This window comes from Humulus lupulus, chromosome 7 (genome assembly GCF_963169125.1).
Source record: "Humulus lupulus chromosome 7, drHumLupu1.1, whole genome shotgun sequence".
NCBI classification, from domain to species: Eukaryota; Viridiplantae; Streptophyta; class Magnoliopsida; order Rosales; family Cannabaceae; genus Humulus; species Humulus lupulus.
Window position 1 is genome coordinate 84,554,020 of NC_084799.1, and position 27,235 is coordinate 84,581,254.

General features: G+C 42.8%; 1 protein-coding gene across 1 annotated transcript; it reads left to right on the forward strand.

The window, feature by feature from the left end:
* Positions 1-1,714: 1,714 nt before the first annotated feature.
* Positions 1,715-26,897, forward strand: LOC133791937 (pyrophosphate--fructose 6-phosphate 1-phosphotransferase subunit beta 2-like). Its single transcript, XM_062229843.1, has 4 exons — positions 1,715-1,870; positions 26,082-26,246; positions 26,457-26,510; positions 26,602-26,897. Exons 1-4 carry the CDS (start codon positions 1,715-1,717, stop codon positions 26,854-26,856), a joined length of 630 nt encoding a protein of 209 aa, XP_062085827.1. The 3' UTR covers positions 26,857-26,897.
* The last annotated feature ends 338 nt before the right edge of the window (positions 26,898-27,235 follow it).

Genomic DNA, 27,235 nt, shown 5'->3' on the forward strand with positions numbered 1-27,235 from the left:
AATTCGATGTATCTTTGTGGGATACAATAACCAAAGGAAAGGGTGGAAGTGCTGCGATCCTAATACTGGAAAATGTTATACGTCAAGGAATGTGGTATTTGATGAAGCCTCATCATGGTGGTCACCACAAAAGGAAGAGTTGCCAGATTTTAGAGAAATAGAAGACAAATTGCAAAAGAAGATGGGGGAGCAAATTGTTGAGCTACATTCGACTCCTGAAATGGATGAAAAAAAATCAAGTGAGGAAGACAACGAAGAGGCAACACAAAGTCCCTGGCAACAGGAGTGCATCAAAGAGCAGCAGACGGTGCAAGTGATATTCAACCTGAAAAAGTAAGCCCACAACCTCGGAGATCAACAAGAGCACGGAATCTGAATCCTAAGTATGCCAATGCTGCTGTAGCCGAAGAAGAAAAGTTTAGAGAACCAGATACATATGTAGAAGCGTCCCATAATATCAAATAGATAGAAGCTATGAAAGAAGAGATAAGTGCACTAGAGAAATAATCAAACTTGGGAGTTGGTGCCAAAACTAAAGGAAGTAAAACCCATTTCCTGCAAATGGGTATACAAGGTAAAAACTTGTCCTAATGGATTGATTGAGAGATATAAAGCCCAGTTAGTAGCTCGTTGATTCTCTCAACAGTATGGGCTAGACTATGAGGAGACGTTCAACCCAGTTGCCAAGATTACAACAGTACGAGTCCTGCTGGCGCTTGCAGCATGTAAAGACTGGAGACTATGGTAGATGGATGTGAAGAACGCCTTTCTACATGGAGAGCTAGATCGAGAAATATACATGGTCCAACCAAGAGGATTTGAGGATAAAGTTCATCCTGGGTATGTTTGTAAACTGAAAAAGGCGCTCTATGGATTGAAGCAGGCTCCAAGAGCATGGTATGGCAAGATTGTTGAGTTCTTAGTGGAGAGTGGATATGTCATGGCACATGCAGATTCAAGCTTATTTGTTAAAGTAAAGGAAGCAAAGATCGCAGTTGTTTTGGTATATGTTGATGACCTCATCATCACTGGCGATGATGAAGCAGAAATTTTCCAAACAAAGGAGAACTTGTCAGTTCGCTTTCAAATGAAGGAACTTGAAGAATTGAAACACTTCCTTGGATTAGAAGTTGATCGAACTAAGGAAGGTTTATTTCTCTGTCAACAAAAATACGCAAGAGATTTATTGCAAAGGTTTGGAATGCTTGAGTGCAAGCCCATCTCAACACCTATGGAAACTAATGCCAAGTTATGTGTGCATGAAGGGAAGGACTTGCAAGATGGAGCAATGTACCGATAGCTGGTTGGTAGTCTAATTTATCTAACATTGACTCGACCAGATATCTCGTATGCAGTTGGCGTAGCAAGTCAGTATATGCAACACCCAAGGAAACCTCATTTGGAAGCAATGCGACGAATGCTAAGGTATGTCAAAGATATCATTGACTACGGTCTCTTTTATAAGAAATGTGATGAGGTTAAGATAGTTGGATACTGTAATGCTGATTATGCTGGAGATCATGATACCCGTCGATCAACTATTGGGTATGTATTCAAGCTTGGATCTGGAGCTATATCTTGGTGTAGCAAAAGGCAACCAACGGTGTCTTTGTCAACCACTGAAGCAGAATATAGAGCAGCAGCATTGGCAGCTCAGGAAAGTACATGATTGATGCAACTGATGAAGGACCTACATCAGTTAACAGATTATTCAATGCCGCTTTATTGTGAAAATCAGTCTGCTATTCGCCTTGCGGAAAATCCAGTTTTTCATGCTCGAACAAAGCATGTGGATGTGCATTATCATTTTCTGAGAGAAAAAGTACTACAAGAAGAGCTAGAGATGCACAAAGTAAAGAGCAAAGACCAGGTAGCAGATTTGTTTACCAAAGGGCTTAATGCTACAAGATTTGAGAAACTTAGAGAACAACTCAATATGAAGAGTCGGTGTTGAGGGGGAGTGTTAAAGTCACCACCGAATTTAATAGTTATAGAATTTCCTGGAAATAATATAATAGCTAGATGTTTCTAGCATTTTGGGCCAAGCCCATTGAGATATTAGTTTATCTAAGATGTCTAGAAAATGGTCATGCTTTGTAGAAGCTTCAAGAGTTTTTTTTTAGTCATACAATTTGCTAGAAATTTCTAGCATATAATGGTAAGTTGTGGCAGCCGACTTTAGAACAATATAAATAGGGACCTTAGGTCCCTTTCAAATGTGTTCAAGTTGTAGCAAAGTGTGTGTGTCCAAAAGTGAGTACACAAAGTATTTCAAAAAGTGTGAGTCTAAGCAAGTACTATATAAGTGTGTGTAAAGAGTGTGAAAGAAGTCATTAGTGAGTGCTCCAAAATAAAGTGTGTAAGTATTTAGTGTGTGTGTGTTGTGGTCAAATATTGTATTTAAGTCTTGGTGTAATCACTTTCTTAATAATAAAGTAATTACGTTTTCACGTGTTGTGGTGTTCAACATTATTCTCATTCAAATTAACACATATCCAATAGAAATTACCTCAGCACATCAACATGAAGAAGAAACAAAAGTTGTACCCACGAAGAACAACATTCAAAAAATTCCAAACCATATTTAACAAGGAAAAGGATTAACAAAAGTGTGAATTGGATCCCCATTTACTGATTAATTTTGTTCTTTTAAATGAAACTGTTAGTTTTTATATTATCAATGACATTGATCAAAGGTGGTGTCGGCGGTGGTTGATGGCGATGCCGCCACTTCATGACAATGGGTAGTGCAACAATACACTAGGCTTTGAAGCTCGAACATCGGCGAAGACAATGATGGTGGTAGTGAGGCTCACCGCCATCGTTGGATGTTAGATCTAACTCGAGAGCACCATGACTCCGGCAAGATTTTCTTCCCCGACCATGGCTAATCGACTGCAACCAATGCTTGGTTTGCGTTCCCCTTGACTTTGGAAGCACGACCTTGTCATCCTCTACAACCTAGGTGGTCTGAAACGACGCCGACAAAGCTTGAACATTGGGAAACTTTGACAGCGCCATGCACAGCCAAAATGCTGAGACAAACTGCCATACCTCATGCCCAGGTTTACGACGGTGAGAGGAGCACAATGGCACCGTCCGTGTCATCAATGAAAGCTTGGTGACAAAGCTATCATGGTTGACAACACAGAGAAAGTGAGCGAGGAAAGACCACTGCTCCCCAAATTAAAAAAAAAAAGAAAGAAAAAGAATAAATATATTGTGTGCTAGGAACCATGGCAACATGTATGTAAGTTAGAGGTGTCCTGCACATTTAAGCCGTTTAATAAAATCCAAAGGTCTAAAAAGATGATCGAACTGGTGCAGCTGTTTCTAACGATTGCGCATGAGAAACTTCCTATTATAATATATATGATATATGAAGTATATGCATAATATTAATAGATATTATAACTAATGGAAAATGGTCGGTTTCAGTTATAATTGAATTATATAATTTAAAACTGAAACTGATGGTGAACTAAAGCGGTGAAAATGGTTTTTGTGATGGTGTGGCGCCATATTTTCAGTTTTTAAATGGTCAGTTTGATGGTCGGTTGCGATTTTGTGGATTTTACTTTCACCCCCTACAAAAGGAGGAAAACTTTTTTTAAAAAAAAAAAAAAAACAAACTCCATTAAACAATAAAGAGCATTACAACATTGGATGAGGTAAATTAGCTAGCCCCTGAACTTACGCAAAAGAGATAGTCCCTTATCCACACTAAAAAATCCTTAGAAGACAAGGATAACGTAGCTAAAAATATGGGCAATAGCATTACCAACCCTTTTAATTAACATGCAACCCCACCATTGCCAAACTCATATAAAGTAGGTTTGTTGGATCTCAAAGCATAGACCAATTGGATACAATCAGATTCAAGGGAGAAGCTACTGAGGTTGAGTTGTATAGCCAATTTAGCACCAAGAAGCAAGCCCCTCGCTTTAGCAGGAATGAGATCCACTCATCTCTACAAACCACTGTCACACCTATCTTACCCTTCACATCAGTTAAAGTTGCATCCGTGTTGATTTTCATCTTGCTTGGGTTAGGAGGCAACCAAGTATTCATCCTAGAAACATTTATTTCCATCTCTCCTCCATTAGCAACTTTAAATTCCAAGAGAAAATTCTCAATCCATTCAACCAGGTGGGGATTTTTATCTTGGGTTGTACCATGCAAAATGTTGTTTCTCTCATTCCAAAGTTGTCATAACATAGTGAAAAATGCTCAAATTCAGTAGAAAGAAGTAAAACAAAGACCTGGTATAAAAGCTCATAAAGGTTCTCAGCATAGGCACTTTTACTTTTTTGTTTGGAAGAGGAGAAAGAAAATAGGAGGGATAGAAAATATAAAAAGGATAGAAAAGATAAAAGAAAGAAAAAATATATTTTCTCTCTTACTTATTTGGTAAAACAAGAGGAAAGAAAATTATTTATTTCTTTTGTTTGGTAAAATTGAGAGGAAATAATTTTTTTGACATTTTTACCCTTATATTAATATTTATTTATATTTATCTTTATTCATTACTCATTATTTATAAAATATATTTTTCTCTTATAAGTTTTATCAGCATGAAAATAAATTTTTTATAATGCATACTATTCATTTTTTTCCTTTTCTTTTATATTCTAAATAAAATGCATATAAATAATTTATATTTTAAATTTTTAGACTAAAATAATAAAAATAATATATATAATATCTTTTTCTATAATTAAAATGTGAAGATAAAAAATAAAATATTTTTATTAAAAATAATATTTTTTCCAAAAGCTCATCCACTAGCGACAAGAGGTAATATTTTAACCTTAATGCGGCTAATAAGATGTATTCCTAAATAGCTAACAAAAGAGTCTCATCCTAGTTCTTAAAACAATTATGATACTTTTTGGTGCTATTTGGTAACATTTAAAAAATAGTTTTTTATTTAATTAATTAAAAATTTGACAATTAAATATAAAATGTGTTTGGTAACTCTATTTTTATTTATTATTTTTTAATTTTAATTAAAATTTATTATATTTTTAAAAAAGAATTTTCTCACTTTCAAAATATTTTTAAACCGTTTTCAACTTTCTCTTTCTTTTTTTTTCTTCTTCTATTCAAATCAACACCTCAAACAAAAAATAAAAATAAAAGTTATCAAACACATTTATTATTTTTTGTGTTTTAAAAACAAAAAACAAAAATAGTTACAAAACATATTTTTATTTTTTAAAAATAAAATAATATTTCCATTTTTGTGTTTAAAAAATTCAAAAACAAAAATTTTACCAAACACAACCTTTATGTTTGCAAATTTTGCATGAAAAACTCTACAAGAGCATCTCCAATTGAGTGCCAAAAAATTTGTGTATTGCTATATTTTACCACTTTTTTTAAAAAAAATTACTTTAACGATATTCTAAAAAATGTGGCGAATTCGACACATGCTAAAAATTGTACCAAATTCAACACAAAATATAGTACAAACCAAATTTAGTACAAATATTATATAAATCAAATTTAGTACAACAATAAATTTTATTTTTTTATTTAACATATTGTTACCAATCACTATAATTTATTAATTGACATTTAATATTTTGAGCAAATGCAATGGTAGAAAATAGATTAGAGTTCATAATTTGCACAATAATAAATGAAATATACATAATTTTTGTAGATTCTCAATAAATATTAAATGACCATTAATTATTATTAACTTTTTAAGTTAATTGGCTCATTTTTTTAAGTCAAAATTGGCACAAAATTTGCACTATGCATTGGAGATGGTCTAATATATCCATCATAACACACCTAATACAAAGTATATACCTCTTTAATGTTTTTCACAAAACTATCCCTCTACTTACTTAAAATGACCTAACTATACCTCAAAATATAATTTAATACAAAAACTCAAAGAAAATATCTGTTTAATTCGAAATCACCCTGTTATCCAGATTTCCAGATAGCGTTTAGATTGATGACTTCGGGGAAGCAGAATTATCGATGTCTTTCACGGTAGGTGACCAGAGCTCGCGGATGGACAGAAAGGCTTCGCCTCCCCTGTTTGATATCCGGATTACTCTTCCAAGCAAGCACAACACGGAAACTCGTTGACTCTCCCGGACTCCCGAAGGATACCCCTCGGGGAGGCCCCTTCCAGGAGAGGCCCTTCGAGTGGTCTCCGCGGAAACAGTTCCGTGCCTCGCACAGAACAAAACCGAACTGTCGAGTCCGGGAGAGGGCATATTTGGAATGATATCCGTCTGACACAGGATCCCGCCTGACACGCCCGTCAGGACAAAGCCGCACACATCCCAGCACGCCTAAAGGTACCTTTTCGCCTACTGTTCCGCTGACAACTTGGAAAAGACGGCTGACTTTGTGTGTTCCCCATACTTTCACGTAAATATATCCACATAGAGTCTTGTAGCCATGCGACTACAGTAATTGTATCCCCTATTTATGGCTGGTGTAATTAAGACCCATGTACGTGGAGAAAAACCCTAATCCGAAACCCTAGCTATAAAGGCCCCTTCATTTTACAAGAAGAGGGGGGACCGAGAGATCACATAGCAAAAACTCTACCAAAATCTCTCTAGCTTCATCTTCTTCAAGAGAACCCGAGAGAAACATTGTGAGTGTGTGAAGTTCTTATGCACCAGCCATCTTACTGTAACCTTTTCCAAGTATAATAACATCGACTCGTGGACTGGGGCTTGTTAACGCCTGAACCACGTAAAAACACTGTTTGTTTAGTTACATTTCAGTATTTCTACAATTCTTATCTTTTTATTATTCTGTTAGTTATTCGTTTCCGAAAAACTCGGTAAACATTTTGGTGCTTTCATTGAGAGCTGTAGGAAGTTGTTAGTCAGCTCTTTTTCTGTGTACGTTTTTTGTATTCACTTCGTACTAAAGAGATGGTGACTACGCGAAAATCCGCTGTTGACAAAAATGCTACGGTCAACCCCGATACCGTGATGGAAGATGTGGTGCAAAGCGAACCCTTAGACTATCGAGGTGAAGACCCGACATCCCGCCAGGATCAGGTCAGTACCGAAGATACAACATACTTAGAAGACGAAGAAGAGTATGTCCAAGACGGTTATTACAAGGACGGCTGCTACTATGAGAAGGACCCAGAACTGGTCCAAGTAGCCGAAGAACTGGTGGCCACTAAGGCCAAGCTTGCTGAGCAGGAGCGCGTCTCCGAAAGAATGCAACGCATGATGGAACGCCTCCAAAGTAAGTTCGGAGATCTAGGCGACTCGGACGAGGATACCTCTGTTCGAGGTGGTGCTGATGCCCCCATGCCGGATCCAGCCGCTGCTGGACCATCCAAAGTCGCCCCTAACAAGGGCAAAGAAAAAGTTGGAGAGCCTGTGCGCGCTGACGCCCATGCACCTCCTAAAGGCGTGAATCACCAAGCCGACTGCCCCCCCCGCGCGCAGAAGGTCTCTGGCGCTCCTAAGCCCAGACGCCCTTCAGCCCCAAGGGGGCACTCTGTGCCTAAAGGGCCCGGTGCTAAGGCACCCAGGCCTAGGGGAAGGAACAACCGCCCCAGTGATTCCGTCAATCAGGACGGTCGGGCTGCGAACTCGCACTCTGAAGATAGCTGGTCCACGGTGGACCTAAGAAGAAGGTTGGAGGCCAAGTATGAGAAGGCCAAAGGGGAAAAAGCCCGGCCTCGCGGAGATGACCTCCGAAATCATATTAATGACAAGCTACGGGGACGTGACCTCCCGGAAAGTGATACGAAGAGGCTCGAGGAACAGATTGCTGCCTTGACCAAGCTGGTCCGGAAGCAAAGTGGGGCCCTGTCAGATTCTGAGGAGGAAGACCCGGAACCATGTATTAGGAGGATCGCGGAAACGTCCCTCCCGGATAACTTCAAAATGCCTCACATAGAATTATATGATGGGAGGACAGACCCGCGTACCCACCTAGCTAAATACAATAAAATGATGCAAGTGGCGCGCGTCAGTGAGGACGCCAAATGCATGTGCTTCTCACTCACCCTTACCAAGTCCACGGAGGACTGGTGGAAAAGATTAGCTCCCGGATCAATCCACAGTTGGAAGGAGCTACAGTCCGCGTTTAGGAGGCAGTTTATTGCTGCCCGCGACCACGACATGGAGGTTGGTTCCTTAACCAACATCAAGCAGCAACCCACTGAGAACCTCAAAGCTTTCATTCAGAGAACGATGGAAGCTGCTGCAAAAACCAAGGTCAGCGATGACATGAAGCTGATCGCCCTTCAATCGGGCCTTACTGTCGGCTCCCTGCTATGGGGGGAAATGCAAAGGCGACGGGCAGAAACCCTGTCCGAATTCATGTCAAAAGCTCAGGGAATCATCAACCTTGAGGATGCCTACCAGCAAGCCTTTGGAGTTCCCCCGGCTCCAACCCCTTCCGTGACTGCGCCGAGCTTTGCTTCGCAAGCTCCCGCACCAGCCTTCACGCTTCCAGGAGCCCGATTCACTCCGAGTGTGTATGGGCCTTCCGCGTCTGCTCAGATGCCGGGTCAAACCCATTTCTCTGGGTATGGAGCAGTACAAACCGGATGTAGTATCGCTCCTAGCATGTCGCAGCCGCAAGCGGAAGCCCCGGAACGAAGTTTGAGCCAATCGCGGAGCAAACGAAGCGGAAGAAACTCCAACCGGGGAGACCATTCAAAGAAACCCCGAAAGGATTATGAGCCCAAGTTCACGGAATATACCAGTTTGATAGACTCGCGAGAGAATGTCTATCGGGCGACCTGTAATATGGTCAACTACAGGAAGCCCCCGAAAGTGTCTCACGGAGGAAGGCGTCCGCGAGACTCCAATAAGAGGTGTGAGTTCCACGGAGACGTGGGGCACACCACGAATGAGTGCCTTCAGCTGAAGGATGAGATCGAGTCCCTGGCAAGAGCGGGACACCTCGGTCAGTGGGTGAGAATACCCATAATCTATCCCGGACAGGGGATAGTTCACGGAGCTGCATATTCACCGGGACAGAGGGGGGCCGCTAGCGCTCCTGGAGCCGGTCACCCCCAAGCTCCCGGGTCTCAGTTCCCAGCACTTCCTCCTCCACCTGCTCCGGCGCCCATTGCCTTGTTGGCTCCAGGGCCAGGCAACCCATATCCGCCCGGCCTTGCTCCGCCACCCGTTGACGGACACGTCGCCACCATTTCCGGAGGACCACACCTTGCCGGAAGCACCCGCAACTCCCAGAAGAGGTACTTGAAGGAGTTAGAACACGCCGAGGAGATGTGCGCCTTGGTCCAATCACCTGCTCAACGTCCCCGAATGATGGATCTTCCCATCACCTTCACGGAGGACGATGCTCGACATGTGCACTTCCCCCACAACGATCCCCTCGTGGTGGAAGCCCAGATTGCCAATAAGAAGGTCTCACGGATCTTGATCGATAACGGAAGCTCCGTGAACATCCTCTTCAAAGCGGCCTTCCACGCGATCGGATTGACCGAGACGGACCTGGCCCCATGCCCCGTCCAGCTTCAAGGTTTCAATGGGGACGCACTCATGCCATTAGGCAAAATTCAACTTCCGGTCACCCTCAGAGGAGAAAGCGACGCTTGTGCCTTCAAGCATAGCACATTCGTGGTGGTCGACTGCCCCACGGCGTATAATGCCATCTTAGGCCGACCGGTCCTGATCGATTGTGGGGCCATAACCTCGATACGTCACTTATGCTTGAAGTTTCCCTGCGACGATGGGCGTATTGGCACCCTCCGAGGAGACCAGAGAAGTGCACGGAGCTGTTATAACGTCTCCGTCCGAGCCGTCTACACGGTCCGAGAGACGTTTGCTGCCATTCCTTTGGCGGAAGTATTGCCAGAAACTAGGGATGCTCAGGAGGCATACTTTGACGAACTCGACCCAAGAGTGGGAATCGAGAAAGCAATAGAGCCGATGGAGGAAGTCGAAGAGGTGATCCTCAATCCGGGAGAACCCACCAAGGTCATTCAGGTGGGGAAAAACCTGCCGTCGGCCGTTCGAGATAAGATCGTGGCCACTGTGAAGGATAATCAGGATATCCTGGCATGGTGCCACGCTGATATGACGGGGATTAATCCCAATGTTGCGTGCCACGCACTCAACATAGACCCAGCTGCAACTCCAATTCGCCAAAAGAGGAGGCCGCTGGACCCAGTGAGAGCCGAAGCCGTCAAAGCTGAAGTGGACAAATTGATGTCCATAGGCTTTCTCCAGGAGTCGCACTATCCCGTGTGGTTGGCCAACCCAGTTCTGGTCCCGAAACCCGATGGGTCCTGGAGAATGTGCATTGACTTCACGGACCTAAACAGGGCCTGCCCGAAAGATTGTTTCCCTCTCCCGCGAATCGATCAGATGGTGGACGCTACTTCCGGGTACGAACTCTTATCCTTCATGGATGCGTACTCCGGATACAACCAGATCAAGATGCATGTCGCGGACCAGGAACACACCAGCTTCCTCACGGATAAGGGTGTCTACTGTTACGTGGTCATGCCTTTCGGTTTGAAGAATGCTGGGGCGACTTACCAGCGTCTGGTAAACAGAATGTTCAAGGACCAACTGGGGAGGAACATGGAGGTGTACGTGGACGACATGTTGGTAAAGTCCAAGACCTCCGGGGACCACAGTAACGACCTTGAGGAAGCTTTCACCGTGATCCGAAAGTACAGGATGAAACTAAATCCAAAGAAATGTACTTTCGGGGTCTCGTCTGGGAAGTTCCTCGGTTTTATTGTCAGCTCCCGCGGAGTGGAAGCCAACCCTGAGAAAATAAAGGCGTTCATAGATATGCCTTCCCCCCGGAAGCATAAGGATGTCCAGAGCGTTACCGGAAGGATAGCTGCTCTCAGCCGCTTCGTATCCAAGGCCACCGACAAGTGTATCCCCTTCTTCAATGTTCTGCGAGGGAACAAGAAGTTCGAGTGGACCCCCGAATGCGAAGCGGCCTTCCAACACCTCAAAGAACATTTAACCCGAGCCCCCATTCTGTCCAAGCCGGTCGAAGGAGAGGCGTTGTTCTTATACCTAGCTGTGACGGAGCACGCCGTAAGTGCCGCTCTCGTCCGGGAAGATGGCCGTATCCAGCTCCCTGTGTATTACGTAAGCAAGAGGTTATTGGACGCCGAGTCCAGATATTCGATGATCGAGAAACTCTCCCTCTGCTTGCTGATCGCTTCACGGAAGCTGAGGCCATATTTCCAGGCGCACACCATCAAAGTACTCACCAACCACCCTCTCCGACAAGTCCTGCAGAAGCCCGAGTCTTCTGGCAGATTGCTTAAGTGGGCCATGGAACTAAGCCAGTTCGACGTCCACTACCAACCGCGTGTTTCCATAAAAGGTCAAGCTCTCGCGGACTTTATTGTGGAGTGCTCGGGAATGAATGACCTCCCAGAAGATCCTGACCTGGAACTTCCCACCTGGAAGGTCTACGTAGACGGAGCCTCAAATGAAAAAGGAGCTGGAGCGGGGGTCATCCTAATATCTCCCCAAGGGCATCAGCTCCAGAGCGCCATCCGTTTCGCATTCCCAGCATCCAACAACGAGGCAGAACACGAAGCCATGTTAGCTGGGTTACGACTGGCCAGAGAAGTCGGAGCCCAAAAAATCGAAGTGTACAGCGACTCCCTACTTGTGGTAAACCAAATATCCGGGGAATACCAGACGAAAGGCGAAAGGATGGCTGCCTACGTGTCTCTCTCCCGCGACCTACTGCAGCATTTCAAAGGCTACCAAATCCGCCAGGTCCCCCGGGACCAGAACTCACTCGCGGACACGCTGGCCAAGCTTGCAACGGACCCGGAGATTGAACAGTATGGCTTAGTCCCCATCGGGCACTTAGAAGCCCCCAGTACTGAGACGCGAAGGATAAACGCCATCATCGACCATTCCCACTCCTGGATAGGACCCATCCTCAGATTTCTCACCACCGGAGAACTCCCCACCGATAAAGCTGACGCAAGGAAGCTCCAGTATCAAGCTCCCCGATACGTGGTTATGGATGGAAAGCTTTACCGCAGGGGGTTGTCCATACCCTTCCTTAGGTGTGTTGCCGGAACCGAAGTCAGCACCATCATCCATGAGATTCACGGAGGCTTCTGTGGCGATCATACCTCCGGGCTGAGCCTCTCCAAAAAAATCCTTCGACAAGGATACTTCTGGCCCACCATGAAGAAGGATTGTGTGGATTATGTCAGGAAGTGTGAGCAGTGCCAGAGGTACGCCAAGGTTCCGCGAGCGCCGCCTACGGAAATTACCCTAATGACCAGCCCCTGGCCGTTCGCCGTTTGGGGCATTGACCTAGTAGGTTCCCTCCCCACTGGAAAGGGTGGAGTGAAGTACGCCATAGTCGCGGTAGACTACTTCACCAAATGGGCTGAAGCTGAACCTATGAACACGGTCACATCTAAAAAAGCACTGGATTTTGTCATCAGGAATATAGTGTGTCGTTTTGGGCTTCCACGGAAAATTGTGTCCGACAACGGAAAGCAGTTTGACAGTGAACACTTCACGAACTTCTGTGCTTCGCATGGAATTATCAAAAGCTTTTCCGCAGTCGCCAGACCCCAGGCTAATGGACAAGTGGAAGCTGTAAACAAAATATTAAAGACCACGTTGAAGAAAAAACTCCAAGCCTGCAAGGCTCACTGGCCGGAAGAACTTCCGCGAGTACTTTGGGCCTATCGCACAACAGAGAGAACTTCGACGGGGCACACGCCTTATTCCATGACCTTCGGTTGCGAGGCCGTCATCCCAGTAGAAGCTATGATCCCCTCTCACAGGCAAGACACCTACGATCCTACCCGGAACCATGCCCTCCTCCAGGAGTCCTTAGACATGATCGAAGAGCTCCGGGAGCAGTCGCAGGTCCAACTAAAAATGTACCAAGGCAAGATAGCCCGACACTTTAACACGAGAGTCCAGAGCCGTGCATTCGAAGTTGGGGACCTTGTCCTACAGAGAGTATTTCCTGCTACGCAGGATCCGGGAGTAGGAGTCCTCGGACCCAACTGGGAAGGCCCCTACGAAGTCCAAGAAAAAGTGGGCCATGGGACGTATCACTTAAAGAGACTCGACGGATCTAAAGTCCCGCGCGCCTGGAACGCGGAGCACCTCCGCCGTTACTACCAGTAGGCCCCGGACCATCCAGTCGGAAGTCCTTGGTGAAAATAACAAAAGTGAAAAATGTGGAAATAATCCTCCCTGTTGTAAAACTAACGCCTAGCAGGCTATTTTAATGAAACACGGAGGGATTCACTCCGCTTTTACTGCACTTTTTATCCCTATGTTCAAAGCTGCGTTTTAACAAGTGACCACGCGGTCCGGAGACGTCCGGACCCCACGCTCACTTGGGGGGTATACATGGCTAAGGCTTAGCCATACGCCCCTTGAACAAAACGTACACAGAACACCACTTATGTGCTAGCATTGTGTTTGAAGTTTTTAAATTGTTTTGCTCTAATTGTTAAGCTTAGGTTTATTTGTTGCCATGAACATGCTTGCATTACGTGTCATATGTGCATTACGTGCTTAAGTGAAAATTGCCACAGAAATGCCTGCCATTATGTATCATGAGAATTATCTCTTGTGTAGCCCAGCGATGGACGGGACTGGGGGTTGAGGCACGTTCATAGAGCTACGCCAAAACACCCCCAACTCCTTGACAAGTCCTTTGCAGAATTCTCCGCGAGCTCTGTAGAGCTTTGCTTCGCAAGCTCCAGCTCCGGGTCCCGCAAGACGAAAGATGGCAAGATCCGCGAGCGCTGTAAAGCTTTGCTTCGCATGCTCCAGCTCCGGATCCCGCAAGGCAAAAGATGGCAAGATCCGCGAGCGCTCTAAAGCTTTGCTTCGCGCGGATCTAGCCTCGCAGGGCTCCATGCCAGGTCCCTGAAGCCAGCCACCATGAGGTTCGCAACAACAGTTAGTTTTGCTTCACAAAGATCTAACCTTAAGTCTAGCGACGCTCACCAAAAGAACTCCCGTTCCAAACAATGGAACGACTCACCTTAGCAATCCCAGCGAACAGTATAACTACAAGTCCCGGGATTGGCTATTCGCCTCAGGAAAGATAAAGTACGGTGAAAGGAGCCTGGCCGTTGGAACCAGAAAACCTTCGTAACCTAGAAACTACGTGGGGAAAGACATCATCCGTTAAAGCTTCAAGTGGGAAGTGCATAAGTTTTGGCCGTTGGAACCAAAACCCCATACGCCCCTACAACAGTTTCTACCGTATAAATGTCTACCCTAAGCGCAAAGATAAATAAAGAACTCGGCAGAAAAGAAAGGAGAATGCTATGATTATGGAAAAAATGTCCGCAATGAAAAACTCAAAATGAAAAACAATTAAAGATAAAACCCCTTCAAGCATTGGGGGTAACTACAGCGTCCACGACCGCAGCTTCGGGGGCATCTGTTTCAGCTGAGGCTGGCGGAGTCGGCTCATTGGAAGGAGGGATTTGGTCATGAGAAGGTTCAGAGGTCCCCGCCTCTCCGGGATCTCCCGCCTCAGGAGCTTCAGCACGTTCGTCAATGTTATAAGTTTGGACGTACGCCTCTGGGCCCTGATCCCACACGAGTAGCTTCTCCCTCATGGCTTCGGCATCATCTCCCAGGTAGCCTAACACCTCCGGGTTCACTTTCCAGAGTTGATGCATGAGGACCACATGCGATATATTAATAGTCCTGTTCAGTATCACCTCAGCATCCTCCTTCTCCTTCAACCGCTCCGCCTCGGAGGTTGCCAGCTGTGCTTCCGCGGCAGTTAGTTGGGCCCTCAATTTTTCCATTTCGGCCTTGGAGGCATCCCGCTCCCCCTTAAGAGAATCAATCGCCTTGCGCTGCTCCCTATTTTGGTTCAGCACGGATTGCTTCTCGGTCACATGCCCCCTGGCAGTGAATTGCAAAGCCCCGATCTCTTTATCCTTCTCGGCGAGCCCCAACTGAAGCATAGACACGAGATCCCTGCTCCTCTTATGGAGTTGCTCCTCGTCGTGCAGCTTACTCTGAAGAGTGGAATATTCCTCTTGCCGCTTAAGGAGGAGATCGTTCTTTGATTGCAAGCGGGCTTCCAGGGTATCTTTCTCCACCTTGGCTTGGGACAGCTCTTCCCGGAGCTTGGAGTTTTCGGTCTTAATCCCATCCGACCGCTGTCTAAACTCATTCTCTGCCTTGGCCCGGTACTCTTGATATTTGGCAAGATATTTCTTCTCCGCCTCTTCTTCAGCCGTGCGCCGGGCCTGATCAATCTTCTCCGAAGCCCCCAAGGCCTGTTGGGTCAGTTTCTGTTTCTCCGCTTCCAAGGCCTGGCGAGCCAGTTGGCTCTCCTCCAGCTGAACCAGAGCTGCACCAACCTCCCGGAACGAGCGTTCCGCGATCATAGAGGCCTGCAAGGAAAGACAACAGAATGAGCTAAAGCAGGACCAAAAGACAGGTGGTCCCAAAAAAAAAAAAATAAAAAAAAATAACAACTGACGGCTTACCCCGGACAGTTGCTGCTTCACAGCGTGTGTCAGCAACAGCGGATCCTTGCTGCTGCTGATGGCCCATTTCTCAGAATTGAGCTCGCATAAGCTCAGGGCCATGTCCTCCATCATCTCAGCTCCGAACGGCGCCAATGCACGTCCGAGCCTAGGCACCAGCCTCTTCTCCAAGGCTGGACCATCCAGAACCGCTCCGGCCGGGTGAGGAGATCTCACCCCCTCGGCCAGCTCAGCCCTCTTCACGGCAGACAAGTTATCTGCCCTTCCTTGAGTAACTGCCTTCTCCGCCTCTAGCCGCCTCTTCAAAAAACTATCGGCCCGTCTTACACCCTCCAGGAGGGCAGCGGGAAAACTGGTTGGCTTCCGCGGAAAGTGGAACTTCAGGCCAGGCAGGGGAAGATTGGTTGTCTGAGAAGACGGAGACCCCGGAAGGGTGGACCCCCTTTGGGCTGGAGGAGGAGGCAGCCGGGGTATTAAGGCCCCGGTCTGTTGCTTTTGCTGCTGCGGTAGCAGAAGTAATTGCCCTTGTTGCTGCTGCTGGTTTGGATGTTGCTGTTGCTGCTGCTGCGGCGTTGGTGATTGTCTCTCTTGTTTCTGTTGCTGCTGTTGTTGTAGTTGTGATTGCTGTCGTTGCTGTTGTTGTTGCCTTCGACCGGGAGAAGAGTGTCTAAGGCGTTTGTTCTTAGCACCCTCAGCATCTTCTCCGGGACGCTTGCTCACCCCAGTTGTCCTCACGGGGAACACAAGCCCTTCCCCGTCGCTACTGCTACTCGAGACCATCATAGTCTCGGAAGGCCCTTCAGCAGGGGACTTCTCTACCCTCGGAGACGCTTGCGCCTCGCCACTTGTCTTCTTGGGGGAGGCAGCCTTACCTCCCCTACCAGCCTTGGTCTTCCGTCCTTTCCCCGTGGGCGGGTCTTGGCTGGTGGCAGCCTTCTTAATAAGCAAAGTAACCCTCCCCAACATCTTGGCTTCGGGATACTCTGCAAGAAACGTACAAAGCAAGGTTAACGAACCAACAAGAAACGAGAAAGAAGATAAGCGGAAGACAAGACAATCAGCAACATAAAAGTACAAGCAAGCCCGCCAGCAGGGAACAAGAAACAAGAAAAAGAAAAGTTTGAAAGGGACGACCATGCACGAGAAACGTGGATGGCCTTCCCCGAGCAAAACAAAACATCGCTTCCTGCTCCAGGAAGCTCCCGTACTCCTTGAAGTCCGGGAAGAACATGCTGAGAGAAGAAGGGTCAACCATGATGACACCTTCTGGCAGACTACCATCACTCAGACACCAGAGGAGCTCATCTACCCTATCACAGTACCTGTCGAAAGGTATCCTACGCGGATCTAGCCTAAGGAAACGGGGATCAAACCCCATCTGAGAGGTCTGGGAAACCTCAGACAGGCTGGGGGTGTGGATCAATCGAAAACTAGTCTTACCTCTCCCGGAGGAACTAGCCCCCGGAGCCCCTTCGTTAGGGTAAGCCGCGGCGTGGCGAGCCTCGATCTCCTCTCCCTCCGGCTGGGGGTCGGGGAACCTCTCCGCCCAACTAGGAGATAGAGTATTTTCGTCCCGAGCGGCTTGGGTGATCACCTTAGACAGCTCCAGGGCAATCTACTCCCGGATGTCAGCCGACACCTGAGTCTGCCCCCTACCACTTACTGGCTCGATATTTTGGAAGGAGGCGAGTAACCCATACTCCCTCAACGATTCGGAGGTCACAAGTCCTTCCACTCTCAACTCTTCCTCAGAAAGCCCTTCGTAGAACTTGGACCTCCTTATCATCTCCGCGCAGCGAGGTGTCCGCGGAACGACTTCTGCAAAAATCAAATACAAGCGTTAGAGATCCTCCCAAAAGGCAAATCAAACGCAAAGAAACAAAGTTGAAAAGGAAAAGAAGGAACACTTACCAGGGATTTTGAAGTCCAAAGATAGGGCTGGCACCCTCTTCAGCGGGAAGCCAGTCGTCAGGAACCAGTATTCCCGGAGGTCTGGAACCCTCGCGGTATGACAAGTGGGGCACATCACATCCGGGTGCCTTTCTAGCCTGTAAAACCCCACCTTGTCTGAGTGACCCCTCATAGGCTGAGACTTCAACCCATAAAAGTATAGCACCTCCTCTGGGGTAGGAGCTTCCAGTCTCCGGGACTTGCAAAAGATGAACCACCCCGCTAAGAGCTTGTAGCTGGGAGGAATTAATTGGAAGGGGGCAATCCCCGCCTTCACACAGAAATTGGCGAAGTAACTCCTTAGGGGCAAGTGCGCTCCGCACACTATGTGTGCCCATCTCCAGGCACCAAAGCCCTCATGGCTCTGGCTAGCTGACTCGCCCAGCACCGACAGACGGTGCCACATCAGACCTGGGATGTTCTTCAGGCCTGCCTCAGAGGAATACAGCTCCAGCATGCCATAATTCCTGAAAAGGTTCGGTTTTTGGTCCATCTCCCAGATGGAACTATTGGAGGTTGGTGGGCTAGCCGCGACCGCTTTCGCCTTTCCTTTCCCCTTTCCACCAGCGACAGGAGAGCCCTTCTCTTGGGCAGATTCAGCCTCCCCCGCAGCAAGGAGTTGTTCCTTCGAGATGTTCGTCACTGGACAAAAGAAAAGAAAGAAGAAAACACTCTAAGCAGTCAGCACCCTTGTCATACCCTAGTGGTATCAAAGGCGTCGGGGAGACCCTCCCCGAAAACTGCTTGGAGAGGCTCCCACCGAGCTTGCCGAGGGATTGGCACCATGCCACCCGAAGGACAGCAAGGAACCAGACTCAGACCCCGAGCCTAAGCCCACCAAAAGAAGTGTTTTTCCAGAGAAAGACACCCTAAAGGCGTTCATGCTTATGCCCTAAAACAGCAAAACAAGGGACGACTTTCCAAACGCAAATCGCCAAAACACGCAGAAAAGGCTACTTATCGACTCACAATCAATCACATGCCTACCAAAGCCCTATTCACACATGCACATAAGCAATAATGGCAGAAACCTCTACTCTAACAACTACCAACAACCTAAGGTTTGGGAGGAAAGAGCAAAGTAGAAATACTTACTGATATTCGGGTAGGTGGAGGTTGAAGGAGTAACTGGATCACTGCACAGCACGATCGCGAGAAGTAAAAGCTGCAAAGACGAACGGCGATTCAAACCAGGAACTTCGGGGAATAAACCCACTGCCAAATCAAAAAGAAAAGTTTCCAGATACTTACCAAAAGAAATGGCAAGTTCGGAGGAACGTAAGCTGGGAAGCCTGAGAGTTCGAAGGTTTGGAAATCCGAAAATCCTAAAGATGGAGAATCTGAAAGCGTAAAGAGGAAGAAAGGTCCTTTCCCTCGTTTTTATAGCAGGGAAGAGGCCGTTTCGAATTCCTCAAATGGACGGTCCCGTTCTTCCCATTCCGTGTGCATCAGATCCAACGGCTGGAGAGGAAGCGACGATCCTATTTATGACTCCTCGGATGGGAATAAAGTATTTATTTCCCATCATTACACCACCTCGGGCCCTGAGTACCATTAAAAACCGTCAAATCATTGGTCAGATGACTGACGCACGCATCCTCAACCAGTCGCCTCACGCACACGTCTTGGTCGCAGAACCATTCCCAGAATGACACGTGATCCTTGCCGCACTTGAGTACTTGGTCTCAAACAGAAGAAATTCCTTTTCTCTTTCATACTAATACTCAGGCGGGAAAAAGGAACCTTTTCGGGAACACAGAAGGTGCCCCCTCGCCTAGTCTAAGAAACTGATTGTACAAGCTCCTGGATCTCTCAAAGCTCCGCGACCTTGGGGGGTAAATGTTATCCAGATTTCCGGATAGCGTTTAGATTGATGACTTCGGGGAAGCAGAATTATCGATGTCTTTCACGGTAGGTGACCAGAGCTCGCGGATGGACAGAAAGGCTTCGCCTCCCCTGTTTGATATCCGGATTACTCTTCCAAGCAAGCACAACACGGAAACTCGTTGACTCTCCCGGACTCCCGAAGGATACCCCTCGGGGAGGCCCCTTCCAGGAGAGGCCCTTCGAGTGGTCTCCGCGGAAACAGTTCCGTGCCTCGCACAGAACAAAACCGAACTGTCGAGTCCGGGAGAGGGCATATTTGGAATGATATCCGTCTGACACAGGATCCCGCCTGACACGCCCGTCAGGACAAAGCCGCACACATCCCAGCACGCCTAAAGGTACCTTTTCGCCTACTGTTCCGCTGACAACTTGGAAAAGATGGCTGACTTTGTGTGTTCCCCATACTTTCACGTAAATATATCCACATAGAGTCTTGTAGCCATGCGACTACAGTAATTGTATCCCCTATTTATGGCTGGTGTAATTAAGACCCATGTACGTGGAGAAAAACCCTAATCCGAAACCCTAGCTATAAAGGCCCCTTCATTTTACAAGAAGAGGGGGGACCGAGAGATCACATAGCAAAAACTCTACCAAAATCTCTCTAGCTTCATCTTCTTCAAGAGAACCCGAGAGAAACATTGTGAGTGTGTGAAGTTCTTATGCACCAGCCATCTTACTGTAACCTTTTCCAAGTATAATAACATCGACTCGTGGACTAGGGCTTGTTAATGCCTGAACCACGTAAAAACACTGTTTGTTTAGTTACATTTCAGTATTTCTACAATTCTTATCTTTTTATTATTCTGTTAGTTATTCGTTTCCGAAAAACTCGGTAAACACACCCAAATCACCAAAATCCTCATATTCTCTCTTCTAACAATTCATCACACTTACATTTTAAATTTATAAAAATACATATGTTGACACAGATTTCTCGCTAGTTTCACCGAATGTATGTGGCTGGTTGCAAGAGATAAATTAGAGTAAACATAGAAGGGAATACTTATAGTGGTTCAATCAAAATGATAATAAGCTTAAGTCTACTGAGTGATAACTTTACAAAATAGAGTTATTTTACTACATTTTTATGCTAATTATTACTTAATTTTTGAGTTTTAAGTAATTTATTAAGTTTTTAAGTAATTTTGAATTTACTAGTCTTATTATGATTTTATATATTTTTGTGTGGTTTTATAGATATTTTATTATAATATGTTATAGTTTAATTATTTAAAATTAATATTATTAAGTTAGGAGTAAAAATATGCAATTTTGAGCTTAAATGTTTAAGTAAATTAAATTTTAATTAATATTTTTATAGAATTTTTGTTGTATATTTTATTATTGAAAATATTTAATTTTAATTTAATTTATGTTTGTTTTATAGAGAATTTGTTGTATTTTATTTGCTCTTGAAAAGCAAAAAGAATGATGAAAAAAATAGCATTTTTGTGAAAAAATAAAGGAAATGAACCAGCCTCCCCGGGCCTAATTCCACCAGCCCGAAGCCCACCAGCTGCTGCCCCAGCCGCCTCTCTCACCACGGCCCAACACAATTCAGCTCCTCACAAGCTGTCCACGTGCAGCCACTCTCATTTTTGTACATTTGTCCCCTTTGTCTAAAATGCCATCTTTTTACCCAGATTTATTACATAATTCACCACAACATCATCATTACACCCTATAATTACCTCTACATGTCATATTTACTTTATTTAATTAATTTAATTAATTTAATCAATTTAATTAATTTAAATTGATTATTTTAATGCTCTCATATTGGCTATAAATATGGAATTTCAAGACTATTTTAGGGTGCTTAATTTTTTGTTACCATCTTCTTTTCTCCCATTTTCTCTCTTCTATTTTGGGGTTTTTCAAGAGCATTTTCAAGTATGTATTTTGTTGATTTTGTAATTTCTATTCTAGTTATGTGCTTCTAATCTTTTTCATAAGATTATTAAGATCATGATGAAGCAACTTGTAACTAGATAATATTTATGTTGTATGTTGATTTCTCTTGTAATGCAACAAAGTTTATGGATTTTTCTTCTTCATATATGTCTTTCATTTTTAATATCTCATATTTTGGATTGTTAGATAATATGCACTTTGTTCTTCATTTTGCAAAACATAATATTCTTTGTGTAAGAAGTGTCATTAAATTGTACACATCCAATGCTTAGAACAAAAATATTATGTTTTGCCTTATAAATAATGTTATTTGATTTTTTGTTGTTTCATTAGGTTGATTCACATTAAATACTTTGAAATTATACTTTTTGAAAAGTGAAGAAAAATCCTATCTTTTTAGAAGCAATTTGTGCTTAAAATTATAAATCTATTTGGAAAATTATAATTTGATTTATTTTAACTATCACTAAAACTTGGGAATCAATATACTAATAAATATTATTAAACTTATATTTTGTGGATTCTAGTATCTTAATAATATTTCTTTTACAACTTATTTTCAAATCATAATTGATTTCCTTTGTATTCTCTTACATAACTTTATTTTAAATATTTTATTTTATGTTCATGACATTAAATCTCATCAATCTTTGGAGCTAGGTTAAAATTTATTAATTTTGGGTTAAAATAGTTTTCTTTTTTATTTTAGACAACTCATTTGGGTTCGATCTCATGCTTACACGAACACTATATTTCATATACGATTCGTGCGCTTGCGAGTTATAAATTTTTAAAACATATCCATTTTGGGTCCATCAAGTTTTTGGCGCCGTTGCCGGGGAGTTGCAAGAAAAAAGAAACGAAATTTATCTCAAGATTAGTAAATTCTTCTACTAGTTATTTTAATTTTTGCACTTAAAAAAAACTATATATAAAAAAATATAAAAAAATATATATCTATAAAAAAAAAAAAGATAATAAAGGAAAATTTGAGATAGTTCTACCTCCCATAAAAAAACTTACTTAAATATTTATATTTTTTTATAGTTGACGACACTTGTGCCTCCTCTCTATCTTTTTAATTTTTATAGTTGATGGCACTTGTGCCTCCTAATTTTGTTATAATTCTATTTTAGTTTTATCCCTTGTATTTCTTTGTTAGTTGACGGTATTTGTGCCTCCTAACCTTTGTTGTAACTTTCTTTGTTTATCTTATTGTTATATTTTTGTGCAATTTACTAGTTTATGGCAATTTTGTCTCCTAGCTAGTTGATGGAAATTTTGCCTCCTAGTCATTTATCTTGTGTTTTAGTTGATGGCACTTGTGCCTCCTAATTTTTACGTTAATTTTGTTATGTTTGATGGCATGCTATGCCTCCTTACTCTTGCCTAAATTTTAGTCTTATTTAATTTTTCCTTATTTTTCTTTATCTCTTATCATATTATTCTATAATTGTGAAAAAAAAAAACTTAAATCTTGTCCTTTCACCATAAGCAATTTTTTCTTAAAGGAAATTTGAACAAAATTCTCAATCCGCCTCTACTAATTAACCTCGGGGAGTTGTTAGTAGTGTGCGAGTAAGTGGAATCAAATAGGCTTGGGGACAAGTGAACCATAAAAATTATATTGTTGTGAAATCTCTAAAAAAGAAAATTCTAAGTATGCTCTGTGGTTGCGGTTTTTACTGATCTTCCACATCAGAAAATTGTTTGTTTGAGATTATTTCTGTTGCTTTGTGAAAATTGTATGCATCATTGGGAACGTAACTCTAAAAATCGATTAGTAAAAAGACGTTTATCTTTGTTTGAAATTGAAAGTGTTAGTAAAAATTTGAGCATCATGGAATCAATTGCTAATCCTGTTGATGAAAATGTTGTGCCTGAAAAAACTTTGCTTGAATATTTTGCACCTATTTCATCTAATTCTCCTTCATGTATTGTTCTTCCAACCACTTCTGCTACCCATTTTGAGCTTAAACCATCAATCATTCAATTGTTACCATCTTTTAATGGGTTAGATAGAGAGGATCCTTACATGCATGTCAAAGATTTCTTAGAAATTTGCTCAACATTTAAATTTCAAAACTTTTCTGATGAGTTGGTCAAACTAAGATTGTTCCATTTTTCATTAAAAGACAAATAAAAAGCTTGGTTAAATTCCCTTCCCACGGGATCTGTAACTACATGGGATCAACTCTATAATAAATTCTTGCTGAAATTTTTTCCTACGTCTAAAACTAATAGTCTAATAAGGAGAGAAATCTCCAAAAATTTTCAAAAAGATAATGAAGAGTTTTATGAATGTTGGGAAAGATTTAAAGATTTATTATTAAAATGTCCTCATCATGGTTTTGAAAAATGGAGACTTGTAAAATATTTTTATGATGGTTTGACTCCCTCTAATCATCAAATGATTCAATTTATGCATACCGGAAAATTTTTAAAATTTTAAGGACAAGAGGCTTGGGACACCCTTGAAGATTTGTCTGTCAATTCACAACAATGGAATTATTTTGATCCTAGGTGTAGGTCAACTAATTCACCAAAAAGAGGAGGAAGGTGTGAAGTAAAAGATGAATTATACTTAAGAACATCCTTAGACAAATTAGCGAGAAAAGTAGAAGCTTTAGCCATAAGCCAAACTATAAATTCTCCAATACAACTAAGAAAAGATGTTTGTTCTATATGTTCTAGTCCTTTCCATAATGTCCAATCATGTCCTTCCTACCAAGAAGTCTTTTCTGAGGAGGCCAATGCTCTTCATTCTTATGGGAAACCAAATGATAGCCCATTTTCATTCACTTATAATCCAAATTGGAGAAACCATCCAAACTTTTCATGGAGACAAAACCAACCTCAAATGAATCAAGGGCACCAATAAAACACGCAAAACCAAACTCATGCCCCACAAAATCAACCATATCCTCAACAAAGAAAACCTTCCTTAGAAGATACCTTACAAAAATTTATGCAATCCACTCAACAAATCCTACAAAATCAGTCTCAATCAATTACCAAACTCGAGACACAAGTAGGACAACTCGCGCACTGCTTTAGCTGATAGAGAAAAAGGAACATTTCCTAGTCAACCTATCCCAAATCCAAAAGGTCAATATGAGATAGGAAAGTCTAGTCATAATGGAGAAGTCAAATCAATTTCAACTCTTAGGTCCGGAAAGATCATTGTCAAACCCGATTACATACCTGAGGTTGAAGAAGAAAAAGAAAAAGAAAAGAGTCAGCCTTCTAGTTCTAATGAATCTTCAAACAAGGAAACTCCAATCCATCCTTTCATTCCAAAAGCTCCATTCCCACAAAGATTACTTCCAATTAAAAAATACGGCCAATATAATGACATCTTAGAAGTTTTCAAACAAGTTAGTATCAATATCCCTTTCTTAGATGCCATTAAACAAATTCATGTCCACTCTAAAATTTTAAAGGATCTTTGTACTATTAAAAAAATACTAATGTTCCTAAAAATGTGTTTTTAACTGAACAAGCTAGTTCTATTATTCAATATAAGAGTCTTGTTAAATATAAAGATCATGGGTGTCCCACAATTTCATGCATTATTGGTGATCATTTTATTAACAAGGCTTTACTTGATTTGGGTGCTAGTGTGAATTTATTGCCTTATTATGTTTATAAGCACCTTGGTCTTGGTGAACTAAAACCTACTTCTATAACTCTTCAATTAGCCGATTGTTCTGTAAAAATTCCTAGAGGCATTATAGAGGATGTTTTGATAAAAGTTGATAAATTTCACTTTCCTGTTGACTTCATTTTTCTTGATACTTAACCTGTTGAAAATATGCATGCTCAAATTCCTATCATTTTAGGTAGACCATTTTTAGCTACATCTAATGCAATCATAAATTTTCGTAATGGTGTTTTGAAATTGTCTTTTGGAAATATGACTGTTGAATTGAATGTATTTAATGTTGTTAAATCTGTTGAATGTGAGGAAGTCCATGGAGTTAACATGATAGATAGTATTTGTGAAGATGGTGGAAATGACTTACTTGACTTTTGTGAAAAATACTTTGGTATGAACTTGCATGTTGATGATTCTAATGCTGATGTGAATTATTTCCCAGAGTCTATACCCTTAAATGAAACCAAAGTTGAACATTTTTCATCCTTAGATCACGTTCAATCAATTTCTGAGTCTCCAAAATTAGACATTAAATCTTTGCCAGAAAATTTAAAATATGCTTTTCTAGGAGAGTCTGAAACCTTGCATGTTATCATAGCATCCGCTTTAGATAAAGAACAAGAAGATAAATTGTTAGATGTCCTTAGAAAATATCACTACAACAATTTTTAGTATATATTACATTAAAGAATAGCATATATTTATAAGTGTTATTATTGGTGGGGGATTAAAAACACACGAAACATATTTTGGCGCCATATGAATAAACCTCGGGTGCCAAAATGAATTTTTTTTGTTTAGTCTCATCTGCCAAATTCCCTAAATCTAAGTTACCCGAAAGATTTCTCTCAGCCTTCATCTCTCACTCTCGTCTCGTCTCTCCGCCCTCTCCGCCTCACGAAGTCTCACTCTCGTCTCGTCTCTCCGCCCTCTCCACCTCACGAAGTCTCTCTCTCGGCTCATCTCTCCGCCTCACGAAGTCTTCTCAACTCATCTCTGCCTCACGAAGTCAACTTTTCGGCCAGCCATCTGCCTTGGTGGTGCCGAGCGATTCTGACTCTAACGATTCGCAGAAAAAGTTGAAAATTGGCGTCGTTTTTTCGGGAGGCCAGGCACCTGGAGGGCACAATGTCATTTTTGGAATTTTTGGTGAGAATTTTTTGTTATCATAATTCGTTTTCTTGCAGTTAATAGTGTCCAGTATGGTCGAGTTCATTCATTCTATGCTTCCTGGTAGATTACTTGCAGGAGCGTGCTAAAGGCAGCTTATTGTACGGTTTCAGGGGAGGTCCAGCTGGAATCATGAAGGGCAAGTATGTGGAACTTACACCAGAATATATTTACCCGTACAGAAACCAGGTGAGAGTTTGGACTATGGTTTGGTTTTGTCATTTATGCAGTGGAGGTCCATGATCATGTGTAAAGATAGCTGCTTCTGAGTGTTCTAATTTGCTCAGAAGATATAGCGCATCCATTCTATTCTAGTGATTTATACAAAATTCATACATGCGGCTGTTGGCATTTTAACCAAGATATTGTATTTGATTGGAGAAAATTTTCTTTTATCAGGGTAGTTTTGATATGATATGTAGTGGAAGAGATAAGATTGAAACTCCAGAGCAGGTGACTTTTTTTTCTTTCTTCACAGTTGCATGTTAAGTTTTATTGACACATTAAGTTCATAATAAATTGTTTAAATGGATCTTCCTTTTAGTTTCAACAAGCTGCAGATACTGCCGCGAAGCTTGATTTGGATGGACTTCTTGTTATTGGTGAGGATGACTCGAACACAAATGCCTGCCTCCTTGCTGAGAATTTCAGGTATATAACTAATTTTTTTCTTTCTAGAAAAATCTTGCTTGGCAGATGGAACTGTTGCCTGTATTTGTCTTCATATGTCATTCATGTAATCCATGGATCCATCTATTTTTTAGGTGCTTGTATCAGTGTATGGGACCCATCCAAATAGAATTTAGGGATTCTTTATCTAACAGTTCGACAGGGTTACAGGAGTCTTGCCTTTAACGTTGTTTCGTTGGTTTGTTTAACACAATTTGGTTTTTTTTCTTTTGTTCAACCAGGTGAAAGAATTTGAAAACTCAGGTGATTGGGTGTCCAAAAACCACTGATGGTGACTTAAAATGCAAAGAAGTCCCAATAAGTTTTGGGTTTGATACTGCTTGCAAGGTGACTGCAACTAAAAGAAATTTTTTATTACTTGAACCCTTAAATTTCTTCGTGGTCCTCTCCATATATCGTGTAGGAAATTTTGGAGCAGCAATCTTTATTTTTTAGCAGATACGCTCTAGAGTGGAGCTCTTTCTCCACCTCACGAATTCACGCTCCAG

Bases quoted from the DNA above. Each gene is read 5' to 3' on its own strand.
- LOC133791937 (XM_062229843.1), top strand. From the start codon at position 1,715: ATGCCGCTTTATTGTGAAAATCAGTCTGCTATTCGCCTTGCGGAAAAT. The intron at 1,871-26,081 runs GTAGCAGATTTG...TGCAGTTAATAG, and splicing joins AAGTAAAGAGCAAAGACCAG to TGTCCAGTATGGTCGAGTTC. The intron at 26,511-26,601 runs GTGACTTTTTTT...TCTTCCTTTTAG, and splicing joins AGATTGAAACTCCAGAGCAG to TTTCAACAAGCTGCAGATAC.